Source organism: Arvicanthis niloticus, chromosome 14, assembly GCF_011762505.2.
Source record: "Arvicanthis niloticus isolate mArvNil1 chromosome 14, mArvNil1.pat.X, whole genome shotgun sequence".
Lineage (NCBI taxonomy): Eukaryota > Metazoa > Chordata > Mammalia > Rodentia > Muridae > Arvicanthis > Arvicanthis niloticus.
This window is the reverse complement of record NC_047671.1, coordinates 14760064-14787877: the sequence shown is the minus strand read 5'-3', so window position 1 is coordinate 14787877 and position 27814 is coordinate 14760064. Positions and strand designations below refer to the sequence as shown.

The window sequence follows — 27814 nt, the reverse complement described above, 5'->3', positions numbered from 1 at the left end:
CCCTCCGCCAGTCGGCCCCGCCTGCTTCCCGGCTCTGTCCTGGAGGGGGGTTGGGGATGAGGCTGGGTTCTTGGCATCAGTCCTGTCCTGGAGAGAGCGAGCGGCCGGTGCTTCTAGAAGCCTGGGATAGGATAGATGGCGGTGTGCGGCCGAGGTCCTCCCCAAATTCCCAGAGGAGGGGCGCGGGGCACACGTGGCACAGAGTCGGGGTAACCTTGGCCCCAGCGGCGCGGGGGCGGGGGACGGGGAAGTAGGGGAAAGGGCAGGGGCGCGGCCTCTCGGGCACCGCCCACACTTAAGGCTTGGCTAGGGTTGGTGGCGGAGTGTAGCTGAGAGCCTCGCGGAATAACCGAGCTTCACCATGGCGTTGTTACGAGGTGAGCCCCGGGCCCTTGGTCCCCCCCACCCCCGCCCCCGGCCCTGCTTCGGTTTCTGTGCTCTGCGAGCAGGCAGAGGTGTCGGTGCTGGTCATTCCTCTCCCAGGGCCGGGGTAGGGGTGGATATTGTTTGCATTAAGGAGAAACACCGTGAAAGGCACGGGTGACTGCGATTTCTGTGCAGTTTCCAACGCAGAGACTGAAGACCACAGTTGGCTATGCTCCTGACCTTGGAGGTCACTGTCTTGGTAGTGGATTCTTACTCAACTCTGTAGGAAGCCAAGGCAGTGCCAGGAACCTGAGGTGGTCAGGGGCAGAGCAAGTGTGCAACTAAGTTAGAGGCCTAATCTCAGCCACGCGAGTGGGTGTGCGGGGAAGAAAATATTCCCCAAGAAGCTCCAGGGAATTTGCCCTGATTCTTTACAACAATCGGTAGTAGTCTGTTTGAAACTGCCTTGCTCCCTTTTCTCTTACATTCCTTTACTTCGAGTGACTGCAGGCAAGTGCAAATTCTCGTGCATCACGGGAATTGGAACTTTAACTAGAAGACACAAGTGTCTGTTGATAGGAGGCTGAAAGAACATAAATCAAGCCTCAGAGACAGGAGATTTTTCTAAGAACCGTTTTGGTGGTACAGAGACCAAGTGGATGCTGTGCAGGAGTTCTTAGAAACTCGGAGAAAGGCAGTCTAAGTATTTCAAACGCAGAGGGCACCGTCTCTTCTCTACTCTGTCTTGATTTCCTTTCGACCCCGCTGCTGCCTTTAAAATAACGGACCAGGGGCCAAAACTTTGACTTTAGATGCGAGTTGCACAGTAAGAAGTAGACAGATTGTGCTGGGTAAATGTAAAAGAAATGTCAAATGACGAAGTTCGGTCTTGTGAAACTTCTTTACGATGGATGATACCTCTTGTGGGGAAAGCTGGGAAGAACAGATTTGGAGCATTGAGCATTCGTTTTAGGTAAGGTTTTGATACCTATTAAGTAAGGGTTAAAGTGCCAGACAGGTACTGGTTAGGACTCCTCAGACAAGCCACCAGGTGGCGCTAAACTTAATGTGGAAACAGATGGGTGACTAGCAGTTTTCCTCCTTGTTGGTAATTGCTTCCACAAAACTTATGAAGCAAAGTTCTCATGGAAATCGATAGCCTTCTTGTTCATGTTTCCTCCCATGGAGGTGTTTCCTGGGCTGTCCCTTCCACAGCACAAGCCCGCCAAAATCTCAGAGAATCTGACGCCTTGTTATTTGGATCAATGTCTCTTTCCTGCCTTAAGGTTTTTTTTGTTTGTTGGTGGTGGTAGTGTTTTTTTCGGTTGTTTTTGTTTGGGCTTTTTTTTTTTTTAAGAATTTTTTTAGCATCTGAATTGGCAGAAGATTTTAGATTTTAATTTGATAATAAAGTTTTTTTAGACCTTTAAATATCTACATATTTGCATGCTGTTGAAATGATTTTTGAAGTGATTTATGAAAGAAACCTGTAAGGTATCCTCTTTGCATCTGCACACTCCACGCAATTTTAAAAAGTAGTTGAACTAATACAGTTAGACTGGACCTTTCTAGTCTGGGGTCATCAGGTAAGGAGTGAGATACATAGGTGAATGGGAAGTTAGTGGGTCTGTTTTTATTTCCCCACAATTCTTTTTTATTGATACCACTTATTTTCCTACTAATACTTCATGGATATCCTTTTGGATTGTGGCACATGAGACAAACTTCTGAAGAAACATGAAGTTAGTCTCCACTGTCTCTGCAAAGGTCGTCTGTGAACACTCCATCTTCCGTGTAGCTAAGAGGCCATTTCTTTTTTTCTGGATGTTTAAAAATTCCTTGTGGGGCTGGAGAGTTGGCTCGGTGGTTTGTGGAGGACCTGAGTTTAGGCCCCAGTGTCCTGATCAGATGGTTCATTACTGCCTGTAACTCCAGCTCCTCCGGCTCCCATTCTGGTTCCCGAGGGTACTCTGCCCTGACATGCTCCATCATTGCTATGGGTCCTGAAGATTCTACTCATGCTTTTCCCGACTCACTTTTATCATAATAGACTTTTTTTTTTTTTTTTTGCAGTTTGGGGTTTACAAGAGTGAACAATGCACAGGACATTGCCATATGGCAGTTCACCTAATTGTTAATGTCATTGAAGGGTCACAGCACTGGGAAGGTTGACAACCACTGCAATAAGCTGTCAAAGCCTGCTTCCGAGTGATATGCTCCCTCCAGCACGGCTACTCCTCCCACAGTCTCCCTGACGTAACACCCACGTGTTCAGACATGTGAGCCTATGGGGACTTTGATCACTGGGATTCTCACAGTGAGGCTGTTCGTAGGCTGACCACACTTCAGGACATGGCCTCTACCCACGAGTATATTTATTGTCTTCCACTGGCAACAAATGACTTCCTGTTGCTATTCAGCCTCCCGGTATTTTGGTGGTGGCAATATTTGGGGTTTAGCTATGGGAGCCTCATGCGATTATAATTCATTGTTTTAATTTGCATGAGACCCAAGAGCTAAGGATCTTGGAGTGCATGCACTTGTCCACCAGCTGTGTGTTTTCTTTAACTCTTTGTTCTTATCTTTTGCCCAGCTTTTAAAAAAATACTGTTATTAATTCCTCTTCCCTCAAGCTCCTCCCAGATTCACACCCCACTTCCCATTCCCAATTTCATGTCCTCTATTTTTTTTCTTTTACTTTAATTACTGAATTTAATTTGTGCTGCCAATATACTAATGGCTGTAGGGCCTGAAGTGTGGTCTGCTGACCAACAGCCGCTGTGATTATCTCAGTGATCCAAGTCCCCCATTGGTTCACATATTTGAACACTTGGTCTCCAGTCGGGGAGATTGTGGGAGGCGTAGCCATGCTGAAAGAAGTATATATCATTCTAGGCTTTGAGAGCTTATAGCACTGGTTCTCAACCTTCCCAGTGTTGCCACCCTTTAATACAGTTCCTCATGTTGTGTTGACCTCCCACCTAAAATTATTTTGCTGCTACTTAATACCTGCAACTTTGCTACTGTTATGACTTGTAATAAGTATCTGAAATACAGGATATTTGATGGGTAACCCTAAAGGTTGAGAACCACTGGCTTACAGCCCTGTCTCTCTAGCAGTTCACTCTGTGCTTTCTGGTGCCTGCTGCTTCCCGCCATGATACTCCATCACAATGGCCTCTTATCCTTCTAGAACCTCAAACCAAAACAAACTCTTCCATACCATTGCCTTGGTCATGGTATTTTATCATAGCATCAAAAAAGTAGCTAATACACACGCCCTTAAAGAAAATGGACTCTCCCTCCTGGAGAAGCCATCGCCTGCCAGTAGCTCCTCAGGGGAAGGATGCTCCTGAACCCTTCCCTCCATGCTAGAATGTTGCCTGGCTTGTTCTTTGGTTGCCAGTTACACACAAAACTCACCTGGGGTTGGCTAATCTAAGAAGCTGTCCAGACTTCTTTCCCCAGGTAAGCACCCTTGCTGGGGTACACATTTTAGTTAGTACAAGGAGACAGCTACAGCCGGTACTCCAGTTTCATGCTGTATAACTCTAGTGCTGTCTAGCTCACCATAGCTTTGGATTTGTACAAGCATAAGGTTTATTTGTGACAGTGGAAAGGAATAATTATTTAATTTATGTGCATAAAAACATCAGTTTAGCTGACAGTAACCGGCAAATTTATATTTTTATATTAATAAATGCACAATTGTCCTGTATTCTTTATAGCTAGATTGAAATGCAGCATATGAACAAAGCAAGAGGAGTTGACACCCAATGAAGTATTGTAGAAATTTCCATTTATTTATTTACTTACTTATTGTACTGGGGATTGAACACAGGGCCTCACACATTAGGCAAGCACTCTACCACTGAGCTATGACCTTGACCCCAGCAAGGATGCTTTCTGTTTACCTGGGGAAAGAATTGGAAAGTCTGGATGGTTTCTTAGATTAGCCAACCACAGGTGAATTTTGTGTGTTGACTGGTAACCATATCTTCCCATTTTGTTGCACAGTAAAAGATAGTGATAGCAAAATTTACACTTCTGGGTTTTAGATACTTGTCATTTGAGTCACCATGTGACCCTAGAAGTAGCAGCATATGTAAATCATTCAGCACACTGTATATTCTAGAAATCATATATCTGTTCTCTCTTAGGTTGCATTTGGATAGAACTGGGGTTGGTGGTTGATCCAAAGCAGCTTAGCATAGAGAATAGTCATACATTTTTATTATGTGTCTATGGGTCTACTGCTTTTTACATGGTGGAGTATCCCTTTTTATTGAGAGTTCCCTAGCAAAAATTAGAAAGAGCCTTTGACTGGAATGTTCTAGAAGGAGTTCTTATGAGGTGGGTCACAAACCTCAGACAACTTTCAGGGATTTTCTAGCGTGTGTGCCCTCTAGTTAAAAGATTATTTGCATCAGCACACAGAAGCATTTCAGTTGGGAGATATTTCTAGCTTAGTAAGCAAAGTAAGAATGTTATCTAAGAAGAACATATTTACAATGTAACTCTTGGACCCTAGGATACTGGCAAGTAGAAACTCTGTTTCTGCATGTGTGACTGGTTCTATGAATTACTGAATGACAAAGATCTTCAGTTACCCAGTTGGACCTTGCCCTTTATCACAAAATTTCATGGAAAGGATAACTTAAAACATGTTAGGCGTGCTGGTTAACTTGTGACTGCTTGCACATCTCTCCTCGATACATTAGGTGTGTTTATCGTTGCTGCAAAGCGAACACCCTTTGGAGCTTACGGGGGTCTTCTGAAGGACTTCTCTGCTACTGACTTAACTGAATTTGCTGCCAGGGCTGCCCTGTCTGCTGGCAAAGTTCCACCTGAAACCGTCGATAGTGTCATCGTGGGCAATGTCATGCAGGTTAGTGGGGAGGGTGGGCTCACATTTATTGCTTTCTTTGAAATTTTCTGAAAATAATTCCCTTACTGTGTCATCTTGAGGAACTAGGTAATAGTTACCAGTTTTTGAAACTTGTGACCTTGTGACTCTGACTCTAAGAGTAAAGGCAGTCAACTCAGAGCAGCATATGTTCTGTTCAATTTGGAATGCATGTCAACGCTTCTTTTTATTGTACTTCCTATTTTTTGTGTGTCTGTTTTCCAGTATGTGTGTGTGTATGTATGTGCACTACATGTATATCTTGTGGCCCTGAAGGTCAGGAGAGGCCATCAGATTCCTGGGAACTGGAGTTAGACACAGTTGTGAGCCATACTGGGTGGCTGCAAACCAAACCCAGGTCCTCTGCAAGAACATAGCAGCAAGTCCTCTCAATCTGTCAGGCATCTTCCTGGCCCCACTTCAGTGCTTCTTAAAAAGTAGATTTATTAGACTTTGGAGAAATAAATTAGCTTTCTCCATGTGTTGCTTATGGAGGTATGCCAGTCAGCTTCCTGTCCCTGAGATGTTAACACTGGAGAAAAGGTCTGTTTTGATTCCTGGTTTCAGAGGTTTCTGCCCATAGTCACTTGCCTCTCTTGTTTTCAGCTGGGGGGGGGGGGGGGGCGGGGTGTGTGTGTGTCACAAAACACATCTGAGAGGAGTGCATCCTGGAGAAGGCCTGTTTCACCTTGGTAGCTGGGAAGCAGAGAGGGTTAGAGGGCCAGAGCCCTACTCTACTCTCTGAAGGCATGGTCTGTGATTAGTTTTTTCTCCTCAAGCCTACCTCCTAAAGGATTCGCCCCTGATGAGTACTATCAGCCAGGGACCAGGACTTCCACAGACACCCCTCAGACGACATCTTAGATCTAAATTACAGCTCACCTACACCTTCTAGGAGCTTGGACATGTTTTCTTGTGGAAAATAAGTCACCTTCTTACTCTCTACCTTGGCATGTATGGTCTATAGAATAGATCATTTCTGTGACAATGATTGAAAGCTGTATGTTCCTTCAAAGAATACAGCCATTTACTGATTGCTTAGTGTCTTAGAGAAATCATGTGAAGTGACACCATGACATCTCTTACAAAGGAAAACATTTAAATGGGGCCGGCTTACAGTTCAGAAGTTTAGTCCATTATTATCATGGCAGGATGCCTGGTATTATGCAGGCAGACATGGAGATGTAGAGGCAGCTGAGAGATCTACATCGATAGTAACAGGCAGCAGGAAGAGAGTGTAACAGATGGCTTGGCTTGAGCGCTTGAAACTTCAGAGCCCAACAAGGCCACACCCGCTCCAACAAGGCTACCCCTTATAATTGTGCCTCTTCATTTCCATTTAAACCACCATAGTAAATATAGTTTAGCTGTTATAGATAAGGCCAAAGTAGACCAAAGAAATTATAATTTAATCCAAAACATGTTTTGTGTGTGTATGGGTACCTATTTGTGAGACTGTATATTTCTGTATATTTCTAAGATGCTGTAACCATCTAAACAAATACCTGAGCAAAACAATTTAGAGGTAAAAGAATTTCTTTTATTCTTTCTCTTTTTTAAAATTAAAAAAAAAAAAAGAAGACAGAATCTTTCTAACATAGCCCTAGTTATGTAGGAACTCACGATGTAGATTAGGCTGTCCTCAAACTCACAGAGATCTGTGTCTTCTGCTGGGTTTGAAAGCATGGAACATCATGCCCGGCTATGGAAGGATTTCTTTTGGATCACAGTTTCAAAAGTTGCAGTCATTGCTTTCTGCTTTCAAGACTATGGCTTCAGGAAAAGGCAGGGGAAAACTGCTTACCTCATGGGAACCAGGAAGTAAAAGAGGAAGAGGAAGTGGAAAAGTAACCTACTTCCTCCAGCCAGACCCCACCTACTAAGATTTCCACTCTCTCTGAGAATAGCTTTTGACACACAAGCCTTACAGAAGCATGTTAAGCCATGTCAGATGCCGGTGATGTGAGCTCTGCCAAATCAAAGAGGACAGTGGCGGACACAGAAAGGCATGACATGGTGACTAAACCTCTGTTCTGTCCGTCATTGTGTATCTTCAGATGCAGAAATAGTATTTTTGCCTGCTGAGTCTAAACCATTCTTTGTGGTGGTTTGAATAGGACTGGCTCCCATAGACCCATGTGTTTGAATGCTTGGCTCATAAGGAGTGGCACTCTTAGGAGGTGTGGCCTCCTTGGAGTAGGAGGCTTTGTTAGAGGAAGTGTGTCATTGGGGGTGGGCTTTGAGGTCAGATGCTCAAGCCATGCCCAGCATAGCATTCTCTTCCTGCTGCCTGCAGATCCATATGTAAAACTCTGTTTCCTCTCCAGCACTGGCTCTGCCTGCATGCTACCATGCTTCCCTCCATGATAACAAAATACTAAATCTCTGAACTGGAAGCCAGCCCCAATTGAATGTTTTCCTTTATAAGAGTGGCTGTGGTCATGATGTCTCTTCACAGCAATAAAGCTCTAACTAAGACAATAATTAATCCTTAATATTAGACCCACTTCCTTTCTATTTTGGTGATGGGGCAGGAGATTTTGCTGCTGACTGAAGAAGACACTAGAGCAGACAAAGTTGAAATAGGCTACATTTGGTTTTGGGTTTTCCTAGAATTTATTTTAGGAAGATTTATTCCTTCTAAAACTCTACTGCTGTCCCCCACTGTTGTCAAATCTCTCACATGTTCCTAGAAAGTCACAATAAGTAGTATCAGCTTCATTGATAACTAGTGTCAGTTCCATTAATACATAGTATCAGAAATGAATACCATCAGTGATAAATAGTATCATCTTCATTGATAGTGTCAGTTTCATTAATAAATAGTATCAGAAATGAATACTATCAGTGATAAACAGTATCATCTTCATTGATAAATAGTACCAGTGATAAATAGTATCAGTTTTGTTGTGTTTGAGCTTCTGTTCCTAAAATCAGTATTTTTTTTTTCCCTTGTACTGGAGCGGGAATTCAGGGCTCCGGTGCTAAGCAGTTGCTCCACTAGCACCCTCAGAGCACTTCCCACTTTTTATACTGAGACAAGGTCTGACTTGTTGGGAGCCGACTTTTAGCAGAATGCGGCTATCAGCTTTGCAGCCATCTTGAGCCATATACCCTGACATGAGACTTGGATTACAATAGCCTACAACAGCTGAGCACACTCTGATAACATCTTGCTTTAGATACCCAGGACTTTCCTTGGGTGTGTGAGATTAAAGGTGTGTGACTTACGAGTGTGAGATCAGATCTAGAGACAAGACCTAAGGGCATGATTAAAGGCGTGACCAAAAGGCATGGCTTAGAAGTGAGACATATAAAAGATCAGAGAATCAGACACTTTAGAGAGTACAGCTTAGAGAACAATTTGGAGTAACAGAATTGAGTACAACTAGGAACTAGGAGGAGTACAACTAGGAACTAGGAACTCAAGACTTGGGACTTTGACTAGGAAGAGAGACTGAAGAATAAACGGGATTGAAACACACTCTGTCTGGTCTCCATTCTTCGAGTCCGTCCTCACTCTCTCTCTTGCTGAACCCCGACCCGCAGACCAGAGCGGCAGCTTGGGCCGGGATACAGTGGCCGCCAAGCACAGAGTGGAGTGGGCCTCAACATTTTAGGCCGCCTAAAGTGGGCCAGCCTAGGCCCCAACATTTTTGGCCGCCCGAACGTGGGACCAGCTCAGTTCTCAACACTGACTAAGCTACCCAAGCTGGTCTTAACATTTGTGTGGCCCAGCCTAGCCTTGAACTTGCAGTCCTCCTGCCTCACCCTCCTGAGTATAGGCATGCACCACCAAGCCCAACTCTTTCCTACTGCCTTATTACTGAGTCTGTCAAGGCATCGAGCAGTCATACTCAGATGCCAGTTTTCAACCATCTTGTTCTGTATCTTCCTCTTTCAGTACACTTTTTCTACTGTCCTAAGTGGCTCAGGGCTAAAACTGACTTCAGAGTCATTCTGTAAGGGCCCATGGAGAAGATAAAACAAAAAGGAAAACGATTCTCAGAAAAAGAGCCGCCAAAGTAGGTGTCTGGTGTATGTGCACCGTGCAGGAGATCCACACTACAACACACAGAGGTAGGAATACATTAACGCATTTGTTAAGGCCTGAAGAATTCATTCAGTCGGACTCAGAGTCAGTTTATTTGAATAATCAAAATTACTCTGCCCCTGCCTTTACAAAAGACATGCAAAATTCCTTTGCAGATGACTCTTCTCACCTTAAGTTCACAGGTGTGGCCACATGAAAGCCAGTGCTGCCTGAAAACCGTGGTGTGCACACTCCAACCCAGGTCCAGACATGCAGCCCAGTGTTCTTCCCTAGTAACTCAGTGCATGTTTTTTTTTTTTTGTAAAAATTCCTCATTTAGGGGCTGGAGAGATGGCTCAGTGGTTAAGAGCACTGACTGCTCTTCCAGAGGTTCTGAGTTCAATTCCCAGCAACCACATGGTGGCTCACAAATAATCTGTAATGGGATTCATTACAGAAGAGGGACTGCAGTGCCCTCTTCTGGTGTGTCTGAAGACAGTGATCATGTTCTCAGATGCATAAAATAAATAAATACATCTTTTTAAAAGAAATTTCTCATTTAGGATCTGGAGAGAAGGCTCAATGGGTAAAGTGCCTGCCAGAGTTTGGCTCCCCAGAACCTATGGGAATGCTAGTGTGGTGGCCTGCTGAGTTCTTGGGAGGCAGAAGCAGGATCCCCTGAGCAAACTGACTACTTACAGTAGCCAAAAGCAGTGAGCTCTGAAGAAATAGATGCTACCACAATAGATAAGGTGGGCATTGAGTGCAAAAGATACCCTTTGTCAATTTCTGGTCCCTGCATGAGTGCACATGTGCATATACACATGTGTACACACACACACATGCACATACATATTCAAATAAACTAGTTCATTATTGGTAAATAGGTAAATACATACAATAAGATCTTTTAAGAGAACTACAAAAGAGTACCCATTGACTACAGTCTGTTCAATGCCATTGGTTTGTAAACTAAGATGATGCCCTTCCGATTTCCTTCCCCTTCCACCCAACATTCTAAACCACTAACCCATAACTGTGCAAAATTTGTTGGGTTTAATTTGGAAAAATTTCAAACCTCTACAAAAGAGTAGAGTAGTGAACGCCGTAAAAACTTTACTGCTGTGGACCAGTTCTTCATGGTTTATTGAATTTATTTGATCCTTTCCTGTATTAAAGGGATTATATACTGCCCATGTGTATGTGTCTTGTTTGTGTGTGTGTGCGTGCGTGCAGACAGAGGTTGATATTGGGACAGCATCCCTCCACTTTATGTTTTGAGTCAGGGTCTCACTGTGTCTGGAGCTCACTGGCTAGACTGGCTGCAAAAACAAGCATTTCCATGTCTTTTGTGGTTGTTACTGCCTTTCTTATGAGGTGATTTTTTTTCCCTGTCCAGAGCTCTTCAGATGCAGCGTACCTGGCGAGGCATGTGGGTTTGAGAGTGGGAATCCCAACAGAGACTGGGGCCCTCACCCTCAACAGGCTCTGTGGCTCTGGTTTCCAGTCCATCGTGAGCGGATGTCAGGTATGGGCAGCATCCTCACGTACCTCTCTGAACGTGCTGATAGGTATTTGAAGAACTGTTCCTCTTCAGTGGTGCATTGCAGTTTCTGATCCCTCAGTGCCTCCAGGTAGTTAACACAGGCATAGCGTAATGGGTGAGCTGTTTTCACATTGGTCTCTGTGACAGCATACTTTGGGGGTCCCTACTCTCCCAGAATTAACTTTAAACACAGCCTCTTAGAAGCTCATTGCTCGCATCTTTTCTTAGAGATGGAAAAAAAAGAACTGGAGAAAATAAAGTGGGTCCTCTTTATGAGCCTCCAAGTTCACCAGTTCCATTAATAGGACCCCCCCCCCCCCAATTTTTATGACTTTTAAATTAATGTGCCCTTTATTATATGTTTAAACCAGAGATTAGTATCTCTGTGGGTTTTCCAGATTAATATTGAAATAAGAATCATTGTACTTAGGTGTGGCTTGCACCTATAAGCTCAGAGTTTAGGAGGCAGGTGAAGGCTCGTGACACCTCCACAGCCAAGGTGAGCTGCAGAATGAGACCCTAGCAGAGAACAGACGACATAGGTGAGGTATGCTACTCTGGCACACACAGGTGAGGGCTGTTCACTTCACCCACTGGTGTCTGTAAGCAGATTCTTTAACATCAGCTTTTCAACAACGTCAAACATTTCTTTTTAGGTTACTATAAATTAAGACACAGTATTTGTTTAAATCACCACTGAGTCATAAAGTTTTTGTGTTTGTCAGCTCATACTCTGGATATAGTAGAAGGAATTTTGTGTCTGTTATTCAACAGGAAATCTGTTCGAAAGACGCCGAGGTCGTCTTGTGTGGAGGAACAGAAAGCATGAGCCAGTCCCCCTTCTGCGTCAGAAACATGCGCTTCGGAACCAAGCTTGGATTAGATATCAAGGTTTGGACCATTAACTTTCTTATATAAATTCTTCTATTTATATAAATAATTTTAATAATGTAACTTTTGAAAGGAGAGGAGTAATTTTGAACCCAGCTTTGTTCATGGAACACCACCAAGATTTATATGGGTTAAAATTTACAGGCTATGTCAAAACTCATTAGTTTTAGTGTTTGGAGCCACACAGGATTATACTTCACATGTCAAAGAAACCATAGGGAACGTGGAGGAAGAGAAGAAATAGATTTATTTATGAGTGATCCTAGTGACTAGACTTTTGCTGTGGATTGTGGGGGTTCAGCTAGGTTTCTTTATCACAGAAAGTGCTGAGTCTGCATCCATCTATTTGATTAAATTATCAGAAAAAAACATGGTCCTCCACCTCTGAGAGCTGTCTGTTGGAACAGCAGCTGTGATACAGGAGGATAGTGCATTGCTCACAGGAAGGGCTAATCCTGTGTTTCTCTGCATTGTCAGAGGCAGATGAGACCACTCAGTAAGGACACCGGATGTGTGAGCACAAGGACCTGAGGCCAAGTCCCCAGCACCACATAGAAGGCTGGGCGTGGCTGCATGTGTCTTTAACCTTGGTATTGGGAAATGGAGACAGGCAGATTCCAGGAATACTCTGGCAAGCCAGCCTCGCTAAAACAGAGAGCCTCCACTTCAGTGAGAGACCCATCCTAAAGGCATACAGTAGAAGGGAGTAGAGGAAGCCAGCACAGGTCCTCTTCTCTGTATGTGCACACACCTCCTCACACTCACATACATACATAACATTCATACCACACACACATGCACACACTAAAAGTAATATAAATGAATAAATGCTTTTGTACAAAGAGAACTTTGTAATAGTGACAACTGACTTCCACTCTTCTCCCACTTTCTCACCTGGTCTTTTGGAAACTAAGAAAACCAGACTTAGAGAGCTCGAGTATTTCAGACACTGCATATACTTAAAACCTCTCTGCCAAGCCGAGCAGTGGTGGCAAACGCCTTTAATCCCAGCACTTGGGAGGCAGAGGCAGGCAGATTTCTGAGTTCAAGGCCAGCCTGGTCTATAGAGTGAGTTCCAGGACAGCCAGGGCTACAGAGAAACTCTGTCTTGAAAAACAAAAACAAAAACAAAATAAAACAACAACAAAAACCCAACTCTCTGCCAAGATGACAACTTGGGGACTATAGGCCGTGGGCGGCATCGGGGGAACATCACTTCCAGGTGCTCCAATGGTGTGCTGATGCCTCTCAATTTTGTCTCTTCCTCAGTGACTCTGTCTCTGATATTCTTGGTCTAGTAACAACAAATAGAGCCAACTGCACCTGTCTCTGAAGGGTGGGGCTGGAAAAGCTGGGTACCTGCTCTTCCCCCACCCATCCCCACCTTCGACCACATGACAGTTTGCTTAAAGGGGCTGCAGGAACACCCTATCTAAGTGCCCAGTGTTGGGCTTCTCACCAAAGCAGTCACTTAGGATTGTGGAGTAAACTCCTGCACTCACCTCTTTTATACTCACAGTTCTGTATGTAGCCTGGCATAAAACATACATTTGGTTTGTGAGACATTGGATATTTTTTAAATATTAGATTTTCTCAGTGTCCCAGAATCAAATATGATTGGAAATAATCAATGCGATTGTTATAGAGATCTAAAGAAATTATGACATGTTCCTTCCAAAGATAATGCTTTAACATATCACTGCCTGATGTCCTTCTAGCTGGAAGATACTTTGTGGGCAGGATTAACGGATCAACATGTTAAGCTGCCCATGGGGATGACTGCAGAGAACCTTGCTGCAAAATACAACATAAGCAGAGAAGACTGTGACAGATATGCCTTGCAGTCCCAGCAGAGGTGGAAAGCTGGTTGGTATAGGGAGAGGGCACAGGGAAGGTTTCATCCTGAAGGGTACAGTGGTCATACAGTAATGTGTTTTTAAAACTCATGGTTTTAGAATTACCTGTTACTGAAAATTTCATGTGGCATTTCTCTTCTGAAATAAGTTAGGGCTGCTTTTAACAGGAGTGTGGAGAGCTGAAGAGATGGGTTAATCATTAAGAGCCCTGGCTGCTCCTGCAGAGAACTCATGTTTGGTTTCCAGTACCCACATAGTGGCTCACTCTTGCCTGGAACTTCCGTTCCAAAGAGGATTCTGTTCCAATCCCTCTCCCGGCCTCTATTGGCAGAACATACGTGTGTCATACATCCATACAGGGGAAACATATTCACATAAAATTTTTACAAATTAAATATTTTTAAGAGGTATTTGGGACTGCTGAGGAGAGCTTAGCCATTAAGAGTGCTTCCTGCTCTTGCAGGGGACCCAGGTTTGGTTCCTAGCACCCATATCAGGTGACTCACTACTGCCTGTAACTCAGCTTCCGATGGATCTGATGCCCTTGGGCTTCCATGGGTATGTGAAAGTATTTGGTGCCTAGAAACTCATATAGACACACATGCACACATATGTTCCACGTGCCTCCCGAGTCCCCTCCGCCCTCGAAAAGACATGTGAGGCGGTGTTCGGGTGGTTACCACAGCGAGGCTTTATTCTTGTATAAGCAGAAGCGGAAAAGACAGAAAGACCGGAAGAGGCACAGCTTAAATACACCCTAGAGTGACATGTTCACTTCTGATTGGCTGTTCACTCATTACCCATAATACGCCCCGGGATGGGCAGTGATTTGGCATGCTTTTTGCTTTTTGCACCTGCGCAGTCAGTTGTTTACTAGTGGGAGGATAGGATGCCCACGCCATCTTGGAATGGCGGAATGTATCACCGCTAACCACTTTGGCTTCCTACACACATAAGTAATAAGTTAATGACTAAATCTAATAAAAGAAAAAGTGAAATATCACTTGGGCCCATCTGAATGTAGAGATTTTGTCCTGAACTGGGCCTGGCTCCCATCGTGAGGCATTTGATGCACCCCACAAGAGGAGACACTCAGTACAACAGTGGAGGAAGGGTTTGGGGTTTTCTTTTCCAGAGGTATTGTTTTGTTTTGTTTGCCAACTGTAAAGTCATATCAGAAATAAAAGTAGCCAAGCACAATAATACATGCCTTACATCCCAGCACTCAGGAGGCAGAGGCAGTCAGAACTCTGAGTTCCAGGCCAGCCTGGCTTTCATAGCAATTTCTAGGTGATCCAAGGAATACAAAGTAAGACCCTGTCTCAGGGAAAGAAAAAAAATGGTATTTTTCCTGATTTACCTTATTGCAGAAACAGTACTCTACTACTGTCCATTCTAGTCCGAAGTAGGTAACTGGCCTTTCCCATGATCCATATCGTAATCATACAGAGAGGGGATCTGCCGCTGAGGGAGGCCAGCTGGGCATCTCTTGATGTCTCCTACCCCCATTCCTCATCATAACTGAATTCAGGGTTAATTAGTCCAAGACCCTCATGCTACAGCTTCATGATACATACTTTCCTCCAGAGTGAACATCAGAGCGGCTGTTGGGTTATCAATAACAGCTTGAAGGATTTGTTAGTCCTCTGAAAAAGAACCTAACTGGACTATTGTTATTGTAACTCAGTGGGTTGGGGACGTTTTGGATTGTGGTGTCGGTCCACTCAGGGGAGTAAGCAGGATGGAGCTGATGCCATCCAACTCATCTGAGTTTCAGTTATTTCTAAGTCCAAGTCATCTCTGGGATTTCTAATTCTGTCCTAGAGAAGGTATCTGACTTCAGTTATTCACAGAACACCTATAACATAGAGACGTCCCTCCCTGATTCTCAATAGGACTAATCAAATTAAATAAGGGCAGATGAGGAAAGGTTTTGTTTTGTTTTGTTTTTCCAACTGAAAATTTATCTCAGAGCTCAGGTAGAGGGCTGGCAAGCAGCCCAGTGGGTAAGAATGTTGCTATGCCCGCATGTACAAGGACCTGAGTTTGAATCCCCAGCACCCGTGTAAAAGCTAAGCATGGCCGCACTCCAGCACTGGAAAGAAACGACAGGTGGATGCTAGGAGCTAGCTGGCTAGCCAGCGTAAGCAGAACAGTAAGCTTTGTGCTCAGTGAGAGACCCACTCTTAAGGGGACAAGGCAGAGAGTGAGAACAGGATACCTCGGGTCTCTGCAAACATGCATGTATACACATGCATACACCACGCATACACCACGCATACACACACACACACACACACACACACTAAGGTAGTAACTTCTCCTGACCAACTCTGTTGCTTAAGTGCTAGATGTCTCCAGTCCATTCTAATCCATGGAAGTCCAAAGTAGGTTGGGTGTTTTACCTATAATCATATCAGCGACAGCTCTTATCTGTTCAGGTTATCGCTGTTTCGGCCATTAAGCATTAGTGGCATAGGCAATTTGGTGATGGTTTAATTACTTATTTTTTTCACCAGAAAAAAAAAAAAGGTTGAATGCATTTAGTGCTATTACATCCATATCTAAGACAGCTGTCAGTCTAGCATCTCATAAGAGAAACATTTAATAATAATAATAATAATGTCAAAGTAGGAGCTCAAGATATGGCTCAGTGGTTAAAATACCTGCTGTGCAAGCATGAGGACCTGAGTTCAAATCCCAAGAACCCACATAAGCTGGGTGTGACAGAGCCATCTGCAGTCTTCATGCTCCCAGTGAAAGATGGGAGGCACAGACAGGAGAATCCCCAAAAGCTCAAAATAACCCCCAAAAGCAGTAAACAACAAGACAGAAAGACTCAGCCTCAAACAATGTGGGAACAGTGGGAAGAGAACAGCACCAGAGGCTGTTCTCTGATCTTTACATGCCACACACACCCCACACAAAAGTCCCCACCCCCACCCGCCATGCCCCCACACCACCTCCCTACCCACATACACCAGCATGCCCCACTTTTCACACATACCATGCCCCCAACCCACATACACCCACACATCCCCACACACATACACCCACACATCCCCACACACATACACCATGCCCCCCTGAGTGGTAATTTGAAAAGGGTCTGGATGGTATGTTTCATCCTCCAATAAGAAAGCAGTTTGCTAAAGAGGATAGAACTGAAGAACTCTTTGAGCAGATCAGGAGATGACAGACACAATCTCCTGATATCTTTTTGGAGCTTTGCTCTGATGATGGCCGTTTTCTGTTTCAGCTAACGAGGCTGGCTACTTCAATGAAGAGATGGCACCCATTGAGGTGAAGACAAAGAAAGGCAAACAGACCATGCAAGTGGATGAGCATGCTCGGCCCCAAACAACCCTGGAGCAACTGCAGAAGCTCCCACCTGTGTTCAAGAAAGATGGGACAGTCACAGCAGGGAATGCCTCGGTGTGTTATTGCATCTGCTTACACTCTTCCCAACATGATTCTTTCTTCCAAATGATTATGAAAGCGCTTCCAGATGTGTCTAGAAGCTTCCAGAAGCTTCCTAGCCTTTAGTTGTTTCACTTACATTGGTAGCATTTATATTTTGTTAATTTGAGTTTTCATAGTCTAACACAAAATCTTGTAGCTAGGGACCTTGATAATCTGATTTTGTCACCCTTTCAGAACATTGAAAGGGAGTCCTCCTGGCTGATGTTGTCACTTTCCACACCTCATACCAATCCTCTCTCACACAACTCACCAGACTGCCTTTTTACATCTACACATATCTGATGTCAAACTTCCTGCCCGCCTTTTCTGAATGCTTTCCCATGGTCCCTTGGGGAAATTTTACCCCATGCTTAAGTGATCTCTGAAGCCCCACCTCCACTTTCACTGGCATCCCTTTGTCAGTGGTCTTCTGCACAGGCCCGACCCTCATTCTGCTCTGTAGCTGACTCAACCATTAGCTCAAACCTTGATGAACCGGCTTCTTCTACTGCCTAATCTCCTGCTTCTGTCTCTAAGGGGGTGTCTGACGGTGCTGGGGCTGTTATCATAGCCAGCGAAGATGCTGTCAAAAAACACAACTTCACACCCCTGGCCAGAGTTGTGGGCTACTTTGTGTCTGGATGTGATCCTACTATCATGGGGATTGGTAAGTTTATCATGAGAACTGTTCTGTTGTATTACTGCAGGGAGGTCGGTTTGGGCATTCAGGGTCTTGGAAAAGTAACCAAATCAAGATCCCTGGTGGGATCGGTCAGTCAGATTATCTTTGTGAAAAACTGTCCTACACACAACAGAAACAAACAAGGCCATGTAAACTGTTATGGGCATACTGACTGTCTGAGGGATTTAAAAATCGTCACACAGAGGGGCTAGAGAGATGCGCTGGATTAAGGGTGCATGCTGCTCTTACTGAGGACCCACATCAGGTGGCTCATAACTGCCTGTCATTCCGGCTCTAGAAGAATCTGATTCTCCTGGATTCCGTGGGCACACATACATGCACACACATACATGCACACATACATACACACGCACACACATGCACACATACACGCACACATACATACACACACATACATACACGCACACATACATACACACGCACACACATACACACATACACGCACACATACATACACACACATACTCATACAAGCACTCATGGCGTGTACATGCACACTCAGACCACATATGTACACATAAAAATTATAAAAACAAAATGTAAAAATCAACACAGAAAATAGAGGGAACTGAAGTTGTAGCCCAGTGGCAAAGCCCTTGCAATGCCTGTGTAAGGCTTAGGTTTGGTCCTCAGCCCCACGGAAAAGGAAGGAAACAGAATCACACAGTGAAGTCTGCTCAGGAGCCAGTGTCACAGCTCCACAGACACTGGTGACTCTCACTCAGTCTTCCCAGCTTGCAGCTCTGGTGAAACTTCCTGGTAACTGAGAAAATGGAAGGCCTGTGTGTTTCCAGACCACATAAAGGTAGAGTGAGCATGAGCCTCCGACTGCCTCAGAAAGTCATGGTTCAGCTGGCACGGCACCCTGCTTCTGCACCGTGAACCGTGGGCACGCGTCAGGTGGCTGGCACTGTGAACGTGGGCACGCATCAGATGGCTGGCCTGACGGGATGGGATGGGAACTACTGATACTTTTCAGGCGAAGGCTATTTATTTATATTACTTAGAAGTGAAACAAAGAACATGTAAGCATGGTAGTGTACATGTAATTCCAGTTCTGTGGCAAGACCCCAACTAAGAGGGAGAGGGAGGGGGAGGGAGAAAGGGAGGGGGAGGGAGAGGGAGAGGGAGAGAGAGAGAGAATGAGAAAACAAAGCACTCAAAGCACTTTATACTAAATAATCATAGATACTAAGAACTTAAGGCAATGCAATTTTTTTTTATTTTTATTTGCTCTTTGTATGTATGTGTTTGTGTGTGTGTGTATGTGTGTGTGTCTGTTCATGCATGCTCGAGCACCCATGTACAGTTGTGCTCAATATGGGTGTGGGTGTGCACACACACACATATGTATACACACACAAATCACAGCATGTATGTCAAGGTCAGAAGACAGCTTTTGAAAGTCTTTTCTCTCATTCCACCCCGTGGAGTCTGGAGATCCAACTGGAGTGACCAGGCTTGGCAGCACCTTCATCACTGACCCCAGTGATGAGAAATTTAGTATTTTTTATCAGCTGCCTTTAAGGAAACAAGAAGCCAGTTAACTGCTGGTTGCAGACATAAGACTCCATGGCTTTGCCGGGGCAGTGGCGGCGCACGCCTTTAATCCCAGCACTTGGGAGGCAGAGGCAGGCGGATTTCTGAGTTCTAGGCCAGCCAGGGCTACACAGAGAAACCCTGTCTCAAAAAAACCAAAAAAAAAAAAAAAAGACTCCATGGCTTTTCTCCATTCCACCAGTGACTCTAGGTCCTAAGGAAAAGCTTGCCTTAGGGTATGGATTTTAGATTCTTGACAGAACCAAAGAGCTTCCTGTGAGCTTGGCCTTTTCTTGACTACGTGATTTGGTTTCTAAGATGGCTGTCAAGATGGAATGAGGACCGTGTGTTGCTGCCAGGTCAGAGCTGCAGGTCCTGTTCAGATGATTCCGTGACTGCTGCTGGGGGGGTTGAGGCAACTCCTGGCTGAGCACAGCCAAGTCCTTTGGAGAAGTTTCCTTCCCTCTAGGCAGAAATTCTGAGAAACAAGCCTGGAATGTTCAGACCTTTTTATCTTTTATTGTATCTCAAGTTTATGTCAGCAATTGCAGATGATTTTGATACTGCTAAAAGACATGGTTTGTTTTTTTTTTTTTCTGGTTTTGTTTTTGTTTGATATTTTCCTTTTGGGTTTGGTGGTGGTGGTGGTGGTGGTGGTGGTGGTGGTGGTGGTGGTGGTGGTGGTGGTGGTGGTGGTGGAGGTGGTGGTGATGGAGGTGGTGGTGGTGGTGGAGTTGGTGGTGGTGGTGGTGGTGGTGGTGTTATGGACTTAAGAGCACTGTTCCCACCACCCAGTGCTCCTCAGAACACTCCTGGGGACCACCTGGGGACTGTTTCAGTATGTCTGTACTCTGAGGTTTTCAGTTTGGGTTTCCGATTCCTTAGGTACTTTGATGAACTACCAAGCTCTGTGGTTTCAGTCAGAAGGTTTTTTGTAGTTGTCTTCCAGTTTAACCTCACTCAATAGGTGGATTAGCACCTAGCATTCAGGTGAACAAAGAAAATGTTTTCCTTGCTACAAATCCCAGGCCTGACTGCTTGAGTGAGTGCCACTATCCACTCGTCCATGCCAGTGTCTGGGGTCAGGTGCCTGAGTCACTTGTGCCTCCTTCAAGCTTGTTTGTCCTATAGTGTGGGATCTGGGTGATACAGGGAGAGCCGTTGTGAGCTGCTAGCTAGGCTGGCTTGGCAGTGTGGTCTGTGAGGACAGCAGGTCCTCGGTTCTCTACATGTTGTCATTCACAACCCTGCAGAGTAGCTTGAACCAGGACTTGGCTGGACTAGTAACATCTCAAGGACACACAAAGCTGTGGGAACACCCTGCTCACTGCTCATGGAGTTTGTGGGGAGGAGGAGGTGGAGGTGGATGGGTGGGATTTGGAAGCGTATTGAGCTGAATGGAAAGACTCTAGCTTTAACTTTATTTGACTTCATTTTCATAAATGGTTTTAGTATTTAAAAAGACAAAGGCCAGGTCAAGAGCCCTCATCCTCTCATCCATCCCTTTAGCTCTCACAAAAATCTTAATTAACTCTGAAACTCAAAGACCTACCAAAAGTCTCACAGCTTTCAATGGTTAAGAGCCAGAATAAGGTCATTTGTTTAAGAATACTAAACATTCCTGAGCCTCAGTAAATAAACAGAGTGTCTGGAAGAGTACTTTCTCCAGAGGGGCCTGGCAAGGACTTGGTTATGCCCTAGAGAATGCACGGATTATGAGTTAACCTGAGCACACTAAGGCAGACCAGCTGGTGTTCTTGAAGGGGGAGGCCAGGGGAAGGGGGTAGTTGATCCTGTCAACACCATCAGCTGTTCATTTCCACCGAAGGGCATTTCAGCCGTTTTACCTTTATAAGCTAATGTTCCTGGTATCTCATTCTAGTGGTGAAAAGCCTCGGACATCACACACTGCACACAGCACAGACACCGCACACACTATGCCGGTAATGGACGCTTTACTATTTACACCTGTGTTAGCTACCGCTCCTAGCCCAGTTCTACTGAGTCCCATTCTGAAACCACGGGAGCCAGGTCTCCACTGGGTGCTCCGGCACAAGTCTTTCAGAAGCCACAAGGACGGCCCATCAAGCCTTGTCTGCAATACTCAGTGGCTTCCCAGCTCAGAACAGAGCTCCAGATCTTCCCACACTCTCCAAAAAACAAACAAAACCAGTTCCAAAGGCCTGAGAAACACTCGGTCAGGTGTGTTTATCACAGAACAGTTCCAACCAACTCTGTATCATTACTTAATTGTCTCGTTGCTATGACAGAAACCTGACTTAGTGGTATTAAGGAATACTCAGAGGGAAAGGTTTCATTTTTGACTCTCTGTTCAGAGAGACTTAAAGCCACTGGTCACATGATTTCTGCTAGTTCTCGTTCTGTTTTTCATGCTAAGACACCAGTGTGTTGAATTGTGTCACCTACAGTTAAGGCAGGTTTTCCCACCCCAGTTACCCTGATCTACATAATCTCTCGTGGCCACACCTATGAGAGCTTTGCATCCTAGGTGATTGTAGATGCCGTGGAGTGTCAATCAGTACTGACCAGAGTTCTGCCCATCCCGTTCTCATGCCTTGGGCACATAGAGAAGCTGGAGTTGGAGTCTATTAAATCAGCAGCTGTTCGGAACTGCGTTGTAAACTGAAGGTCACACTCAACAAGATTGGCCACTTGACCTCAAAGCAGAGGTTTCTGCCTAGTTGGTTACACTTTCTTGCTCCAAGGATAAGTAGAGAAGGAAATGGGTAGTCAGACATTTTACTTTTGGAGGAAAGCATTGATTCGCTAAAACTTACAAAAATATCAACCTGTTGCTGATTGCCAGCAGACCAGGGAGCCCATGCTTCTTTCAGCTGGTCAGTTTGCATTTCTTGAGCTCTGGGCTGTGTTCCCCCCACCTACTATCAGAGTTAGAAATGGCTCTTCCCTCAGATACCTTCCCCCAACCCCCGAGTGCCCTGAACCTTGCTGTATTATAGCCTCCGTGTTCCCTGCCTTTTATCCAAATGGGCTGAGGTTCCAGGTGAATGGCTATAATTTCCATGTTAGAACACCTGGTCTGCCTGGTTACTTGAAACCAGGTATCATCTATAATGACTATAAACCCTGCATATGGCCCCTTTGGCAGCTCAAAGTCCAAAAACCAGATAGACTGCCTCATGCGGGTCTCTTACCCACAATCCACTGCAGTCAGCTTCTCACCTTTGTCCGCTTTTCTGATATGTGATCATTTCTTCCTTGAATAGTATAGGAGTTTTGTTCTGTGAGGTACACTCTAACTGTATAAGCAGGCTGATATCATGGTCCATCTGCTTCAGCCTCCTGAGGGCTAGGATTACAGGTATGCTCCACACATCTGGCTTAAAGATAGCGAGAAGACGTGCGTGTCTATCTAATGCCTTTATTCTTACATAGGTCCAGTCCCTGCTATCAATGGAGCACTGAAGAAAGCTGGGCTGAGTCTGAAGGACATGGATTTGATAGATGTAAGTGTTTTCTCTTCACAGTATGAAACTACCTACTTTTGTAGCACAAATGGTATCTGGTAGCTCTCCCCGATTTAATGCTGTAGTTTTTCCACATTCTTCACCCACATACTTACTGACTATGCATGTTGGTGGTGTGTTCTCCCACATACATATTGACTATACATGTTGTTGGTGTGTTCTCCCACATACATATTGACTATACATGTTGTTGGTGTGTTCTCCCACATACATATTGACTATACATGTTGTTGGTGTGTTCTCCCACATACATATTGACTATATATGTTGGTGTGTTCTCCTACTCTATTCAAGAATTTTACCTATTTTTTGTTATCTGTATGTGCACGCACATGCCACTGTGCACATGTGTGCATACATGTAGATTGATCTTGGGCATCTTCCTCTCTTTCTACCTTATGTTTTTGAGACAAGGACGCTCATTGAACCCAGAGCTCACTGATTTGGATAAACTGGCCAGCAAGCCTCAGGGATGCTCCTGTGTCTACCTTCCCAGCAGCCAGCTTTTTTACGGGGGGGTGGGGGGAGGTGGAGAGCTAACTACAGTTCCTAAGCTTGCACAGGGTCAACTGAGCCATCTCCCCAGCCCCACTTCCCTTACCTCTGAGTGAGTCAGCACTCTGATTTCTCCTGCTGAAGTCCTGGAGACGTCTTAGAACTTCATAGGATACGGTCATAGTTTAGACTTTAGTCTGCCTGTGGCACTGGGTGTTGTAGTGGGAAATAAGTAACCTTCACCCTGTTGTAAAGATTAAAGTGTAAAAATGTAGACAAAATAACTACTAGAAAAGCAATAACACATAATGCCAAATCTAGACATTGCTTACCCTTCCTCCCAAACTCAGGGCTCCTCAATTTTTTTTTTTTTTTTTTTTGAGACAGGGTTTTTCTGTGTATCTCTGGCTGTCCTGGAACTCACTCTGTAGACCAGGCTGGCCTCAAACTCAGAAATCCACCTGCCTCTGCCTCCCAAGTGCTGGAATTAAAGGCGTGCGCCACCACTGCCTGGCTGCTCCTCAAATTTGTATTTGACTTCTCCACCATAGTCATGGCTTGACTTAGGATCCCCCTGCCTTAATTTTAACACTGGGAATTTAAATTCATTGGTACAGTGATTGTGTGCATGTATGTGTGTGTGTGAGCATGTGCACACATGCTCAGTATAAATGCTAAATACACGATCCATACTGAGCTACACTCCTGCCCCAAGAGTACCATTTAAACATGGTAATAGCAGAACAAAGGCCTTAGCGTTTAGCATGATTAAAAGAAGGGATCCAGTTTAATCTCGGTACTGGAGAGGCTGAGACAGGTGGATCTCTGTGAGTCCCAGCTGAGCCTAGTCTACATAGCCAAACCACCCACCTCAAAGACAAACGCAAACAAAACACTAAATCAATACTAATTATCAAGAGAGCAATGAAGAAATCCTTAATGATGGACAGTAGATGTTTCATGTGTTGGGAATGTTTGAGAATTGGAAGTAATTACACCTGGGCTATTTAGCATTAAGAAGCAAAATAATGAAGGGAATCGCAAATTAATAGAGGACTAAGACACATGTATGGCTTTTCTCTGTGATAACTCCTCAGCCAAGAAACCAGGTTTTAGGAAAGATAAATATTTCTTCATCCTCAGTTACTTTCAGCTCTAAGCCTCAAGAGGACTGTCAGGTATCATTTTGTGTCAGCAAGCTTCCACTAAGTTTCTGACTTCACACTTAGCCGCTGTGCTAGAGTGGCCTGCTGTGCACCCTGGGCTCATCCCTGGATTTATAGATACTCAGGACAGAGCCCATCCCCCATTCTCCGGGCTTCAGAGAATCACTGTCTAAAACAGAAGAAAAATGTTGATCTAAGGAGGATCAGACTCCATCTTGGGAGAGTACAAAAACCTAATAGGGAAGAAAATGAGATTGATTTGATCCCAACGCTGTAACAGTCACCTTCTTTGCAGTGTGCCTTATAGAATTCCTGAGCAGAGGCCCTGGGAAGACGTGATGCCATTCTCACAGGCAGCTAGCAGTGTGAGCGGCATGAATGGTACCAGGTTCTCAGGTTCTGCCTGCACCTTAGGCTGTGGTGCAGAGCCTTGTCTACCAGTGTCTTTCTGCAAGGAGGGCTCTTAGCACCAGATAACAATAGTAGCCACTTAGCCGTACTTTCTGTATGTCAGAAAATACACGGATACACCTACTAACCATGACTTTATTTAACCTGGAAAATGACTTGAACTTTGTCGTGGAATTTCAAGTGTAAAGAGGCTATAATACATGTATATATATATGTGTGTGTGTGTATATATATATATACACATACATACTGTATGTTATATATAGTATCTAGTATATATAATTTATATATTGTATATTGTATGTGTGTATATACATTGTATATATTATAAAAATTATATATTGTATTTATATATAATGTATGTATACACACAATATATATAATATTATACACATATATATATACACTCACCCACAAGGTCATACACACAGCAGCTCTAAAATCTCTGGGCTCTCCACGGTATCTATGCCCTCTAGAGTATACCTATTTATAAGAGTATTGCAGTTAGCTTTTCTTTGAGGAATGCATCTGTTCTGAAGTATCACTTAGTAAATAGACAACTTTTTTTTAATTTTGCTTATAAAGCCCAGGCTGTCTCAGTTCGCAAGAATTAGAGGTATGTGCTACTAACCACACAGCTCTGTGTCCATTTCTACACCTAAGATGGTTTTCGAAAGGAACATAATTCTATATAACCTTAAACATGATTATGTTGACCACACACACACACACACACACACACACACACACACACCTCTGAGGATCTACAGTCTTTGTATGGAGTGATTGAAGATAAATTCAAATAGCATCATGCGCTAATTTAAATAGGAAGAGATAGGAAATGGCCATCAACATAACTAGATCTCTCCAGTACAAACTAGCTTGTGAGTAACGATCCTGTGGGTTCTGACTCTGTTCTAAGGTGAACGAAGCTTTTGCTCCTCAGTTCTTGGCTGTTCAGAAGAGCTTGGATCTTGATCCCAGTAAAACCAATGTGAGCGGAGGCGCTATTGCCCTGGGTCACCCGCTGGGAGGCTCTGGATCCAGAATCACTGCACACCTGGTTCACGAGTTAAGGTACTGGCTAGAAATCACTATTTTAAATGTGCCACTTTTGGGGGGTATTTATTTCTTTTATTATTTTATGTGTATGAGTGTTTTATGTGTATGTGCCTGCATGTGTGTATGTGCACCATGTATGTGATTGGTGCTGTGGAGTGCGGAAGAGGACTGGCGTTACAGATGGTTGTGTGCTGTCATGTGGGTGCTGGGGATTGAACCCAGGATCTCTGGAAGAGCAGCCAGTGGTCTTAACCACTGAGCCATCTCTCCAGGCCCCAGACTTGGCATTCTTTTAAATAACAATACGTGAGTTCAGGTTTTCTCAGCACGATCCCATGTTTTTCCTTCTTCATATTCCTGCACTGGTTCTGATACAGGAGACTGCAGTGAGCATGGCAGATGAGCTGGTCGGTTCGCAGGTGGCCCTGCATTTGAGAATCTGCTGCGTGCACTGTACAAGCACTCAGTGCGTGCTTGAGGGAGCCATGCGCATTGGGCCACCTCGGTGCTGGTGACCAACAGTGAGGCCCCCCTTCTGTGGCTCTGCATTTCAGTGTTTACAGCAGTAGTAAGATAAACTTAGTTAATAAATCAAAATACTGAGAAGGTACAGATCTTGATGCCATTGTTTAAGAAAACTGAGCAAACTGCCAAGCTCTACAAGCTGAATTTTTAACTTCATTATGACCTGGGTGTTTGGTACTCTCTAGTCTCTCTAGTGTGGGTGGAAAAGCTCTTGGCTTTGTACATTTGGGACTGTTTAGCTCTGTTAGGAGGTGAAAACAAATGGGCTGTGTGAAACTACAACTTCACTTCAGCCTGTTAGGCAGAGCCAGGGGCTCCTGAGCAGCCATTGGATGGCAATCAGTGACATGAAAAATGGTGTTCAGATAATTCTCAAGGTCATAGGTCAAGGCTGGGAGACAAAAACAGATGGGCTAATTCTTATGAATGGGACATGATCCCTTTCTTAATCACCTGCTCCTTCAACAGACAAACTACAGTAGTTATGTTCACTCTAGAGTGACACAGGAGTCTGAAACCATACAAGTCAAAATACAGAGTTGCCTCCTCCTCCCCTTCACCTTCCCCCATCACACCACCTCACTGATGTAAGCGACCTGCCCTGGCTGCTGCTTCTCAGCAGTGTTTCCCTTCCTCTGTCCCCAGCGCCCCCTACTGTCTCCCTCGTGTGTTACTTTTTGTCATTTTTCAATAGGCATATTCTGCTTTCTGAGTTCTTTCATCTGTTGTCACAAGAAACCAAAATTACATACATATATACATACACACATATTATTGTTGGTGTGTCAGTGTGTGCATATGGCGGGGGTATGCACATGCCACAGCTGTGTGTGGAGGTCAGAAGACAGCTTGCAGGGAAATGGTTCTCTTCTTTCACCAGGTGAGTTCTAGGGATTGAACTTAAGTCATTAGGCTTGGTGGAAAGGTCCTTTACCTGCTGAGCCATTTTACTGGCCCCAGTAACAACTTTTTTATTTTTTCTCAGGCGTCGAGGTGGCAAATACGCAGTGGGATCGGCTTGCATTGGAGGTGGTCAAGGCATCGCCCTCATCATCCAGAACACAGCCTGAGGGGATCCCGGGCACACTGCCCACCCTTACTTGGCCAGGCCACCGAACACAGGTGACCTTCAAGTCAGCACTGCTGAGACAGTGATTGCATTTGACCAAGCCTTGATGAGGCAAATGCATTAGGTTCTGTCTGCTTCCTACCTGCCTAACATGATGTGTTAGAATCAAAAGACCAACCGTCAGAGGCCTTAAGAGAAATGCTATCTTTCAATAGCCACCACTGAATGCCTTCCATGGTATAATTACAAACTGAATAAATGTTGCCTTGACTCCA

General features: G+C 44.5%; 1 protein-coding gene across 1 annotated transcript; it reads left to right on the top strand.

The window, feature by feature from the left end:
- Positions 1 to 41: 41 nt before the first annotated feature.
- On the top strand, positions 42 to 27814 carry Acaa2 (acetyl-CoA acyltransferase 2). The gene is made up of 10 exons (XM_034518644.2): positions 42 to 377; positions 5088 to 5254; positions 10705 to 10833; positions 11626 to 11742; positions 13461 to 13608; positions 16858 to 17033; positions 17598 to 17727; positions 22720 to 22790; positions 25806 to 25960; positions 27456 to 27814. The coding sequence occupies exons 1-10, from the start codon at positions 362 to 364 to the stop codon at positions 27538 to 27540; spliced, it is 1194 nt and encodes a 397-aa protein (XP_034374535.1). The 5' UTR covers positions 42 to 361; the 3' UTR covers positions 27541 to 27814.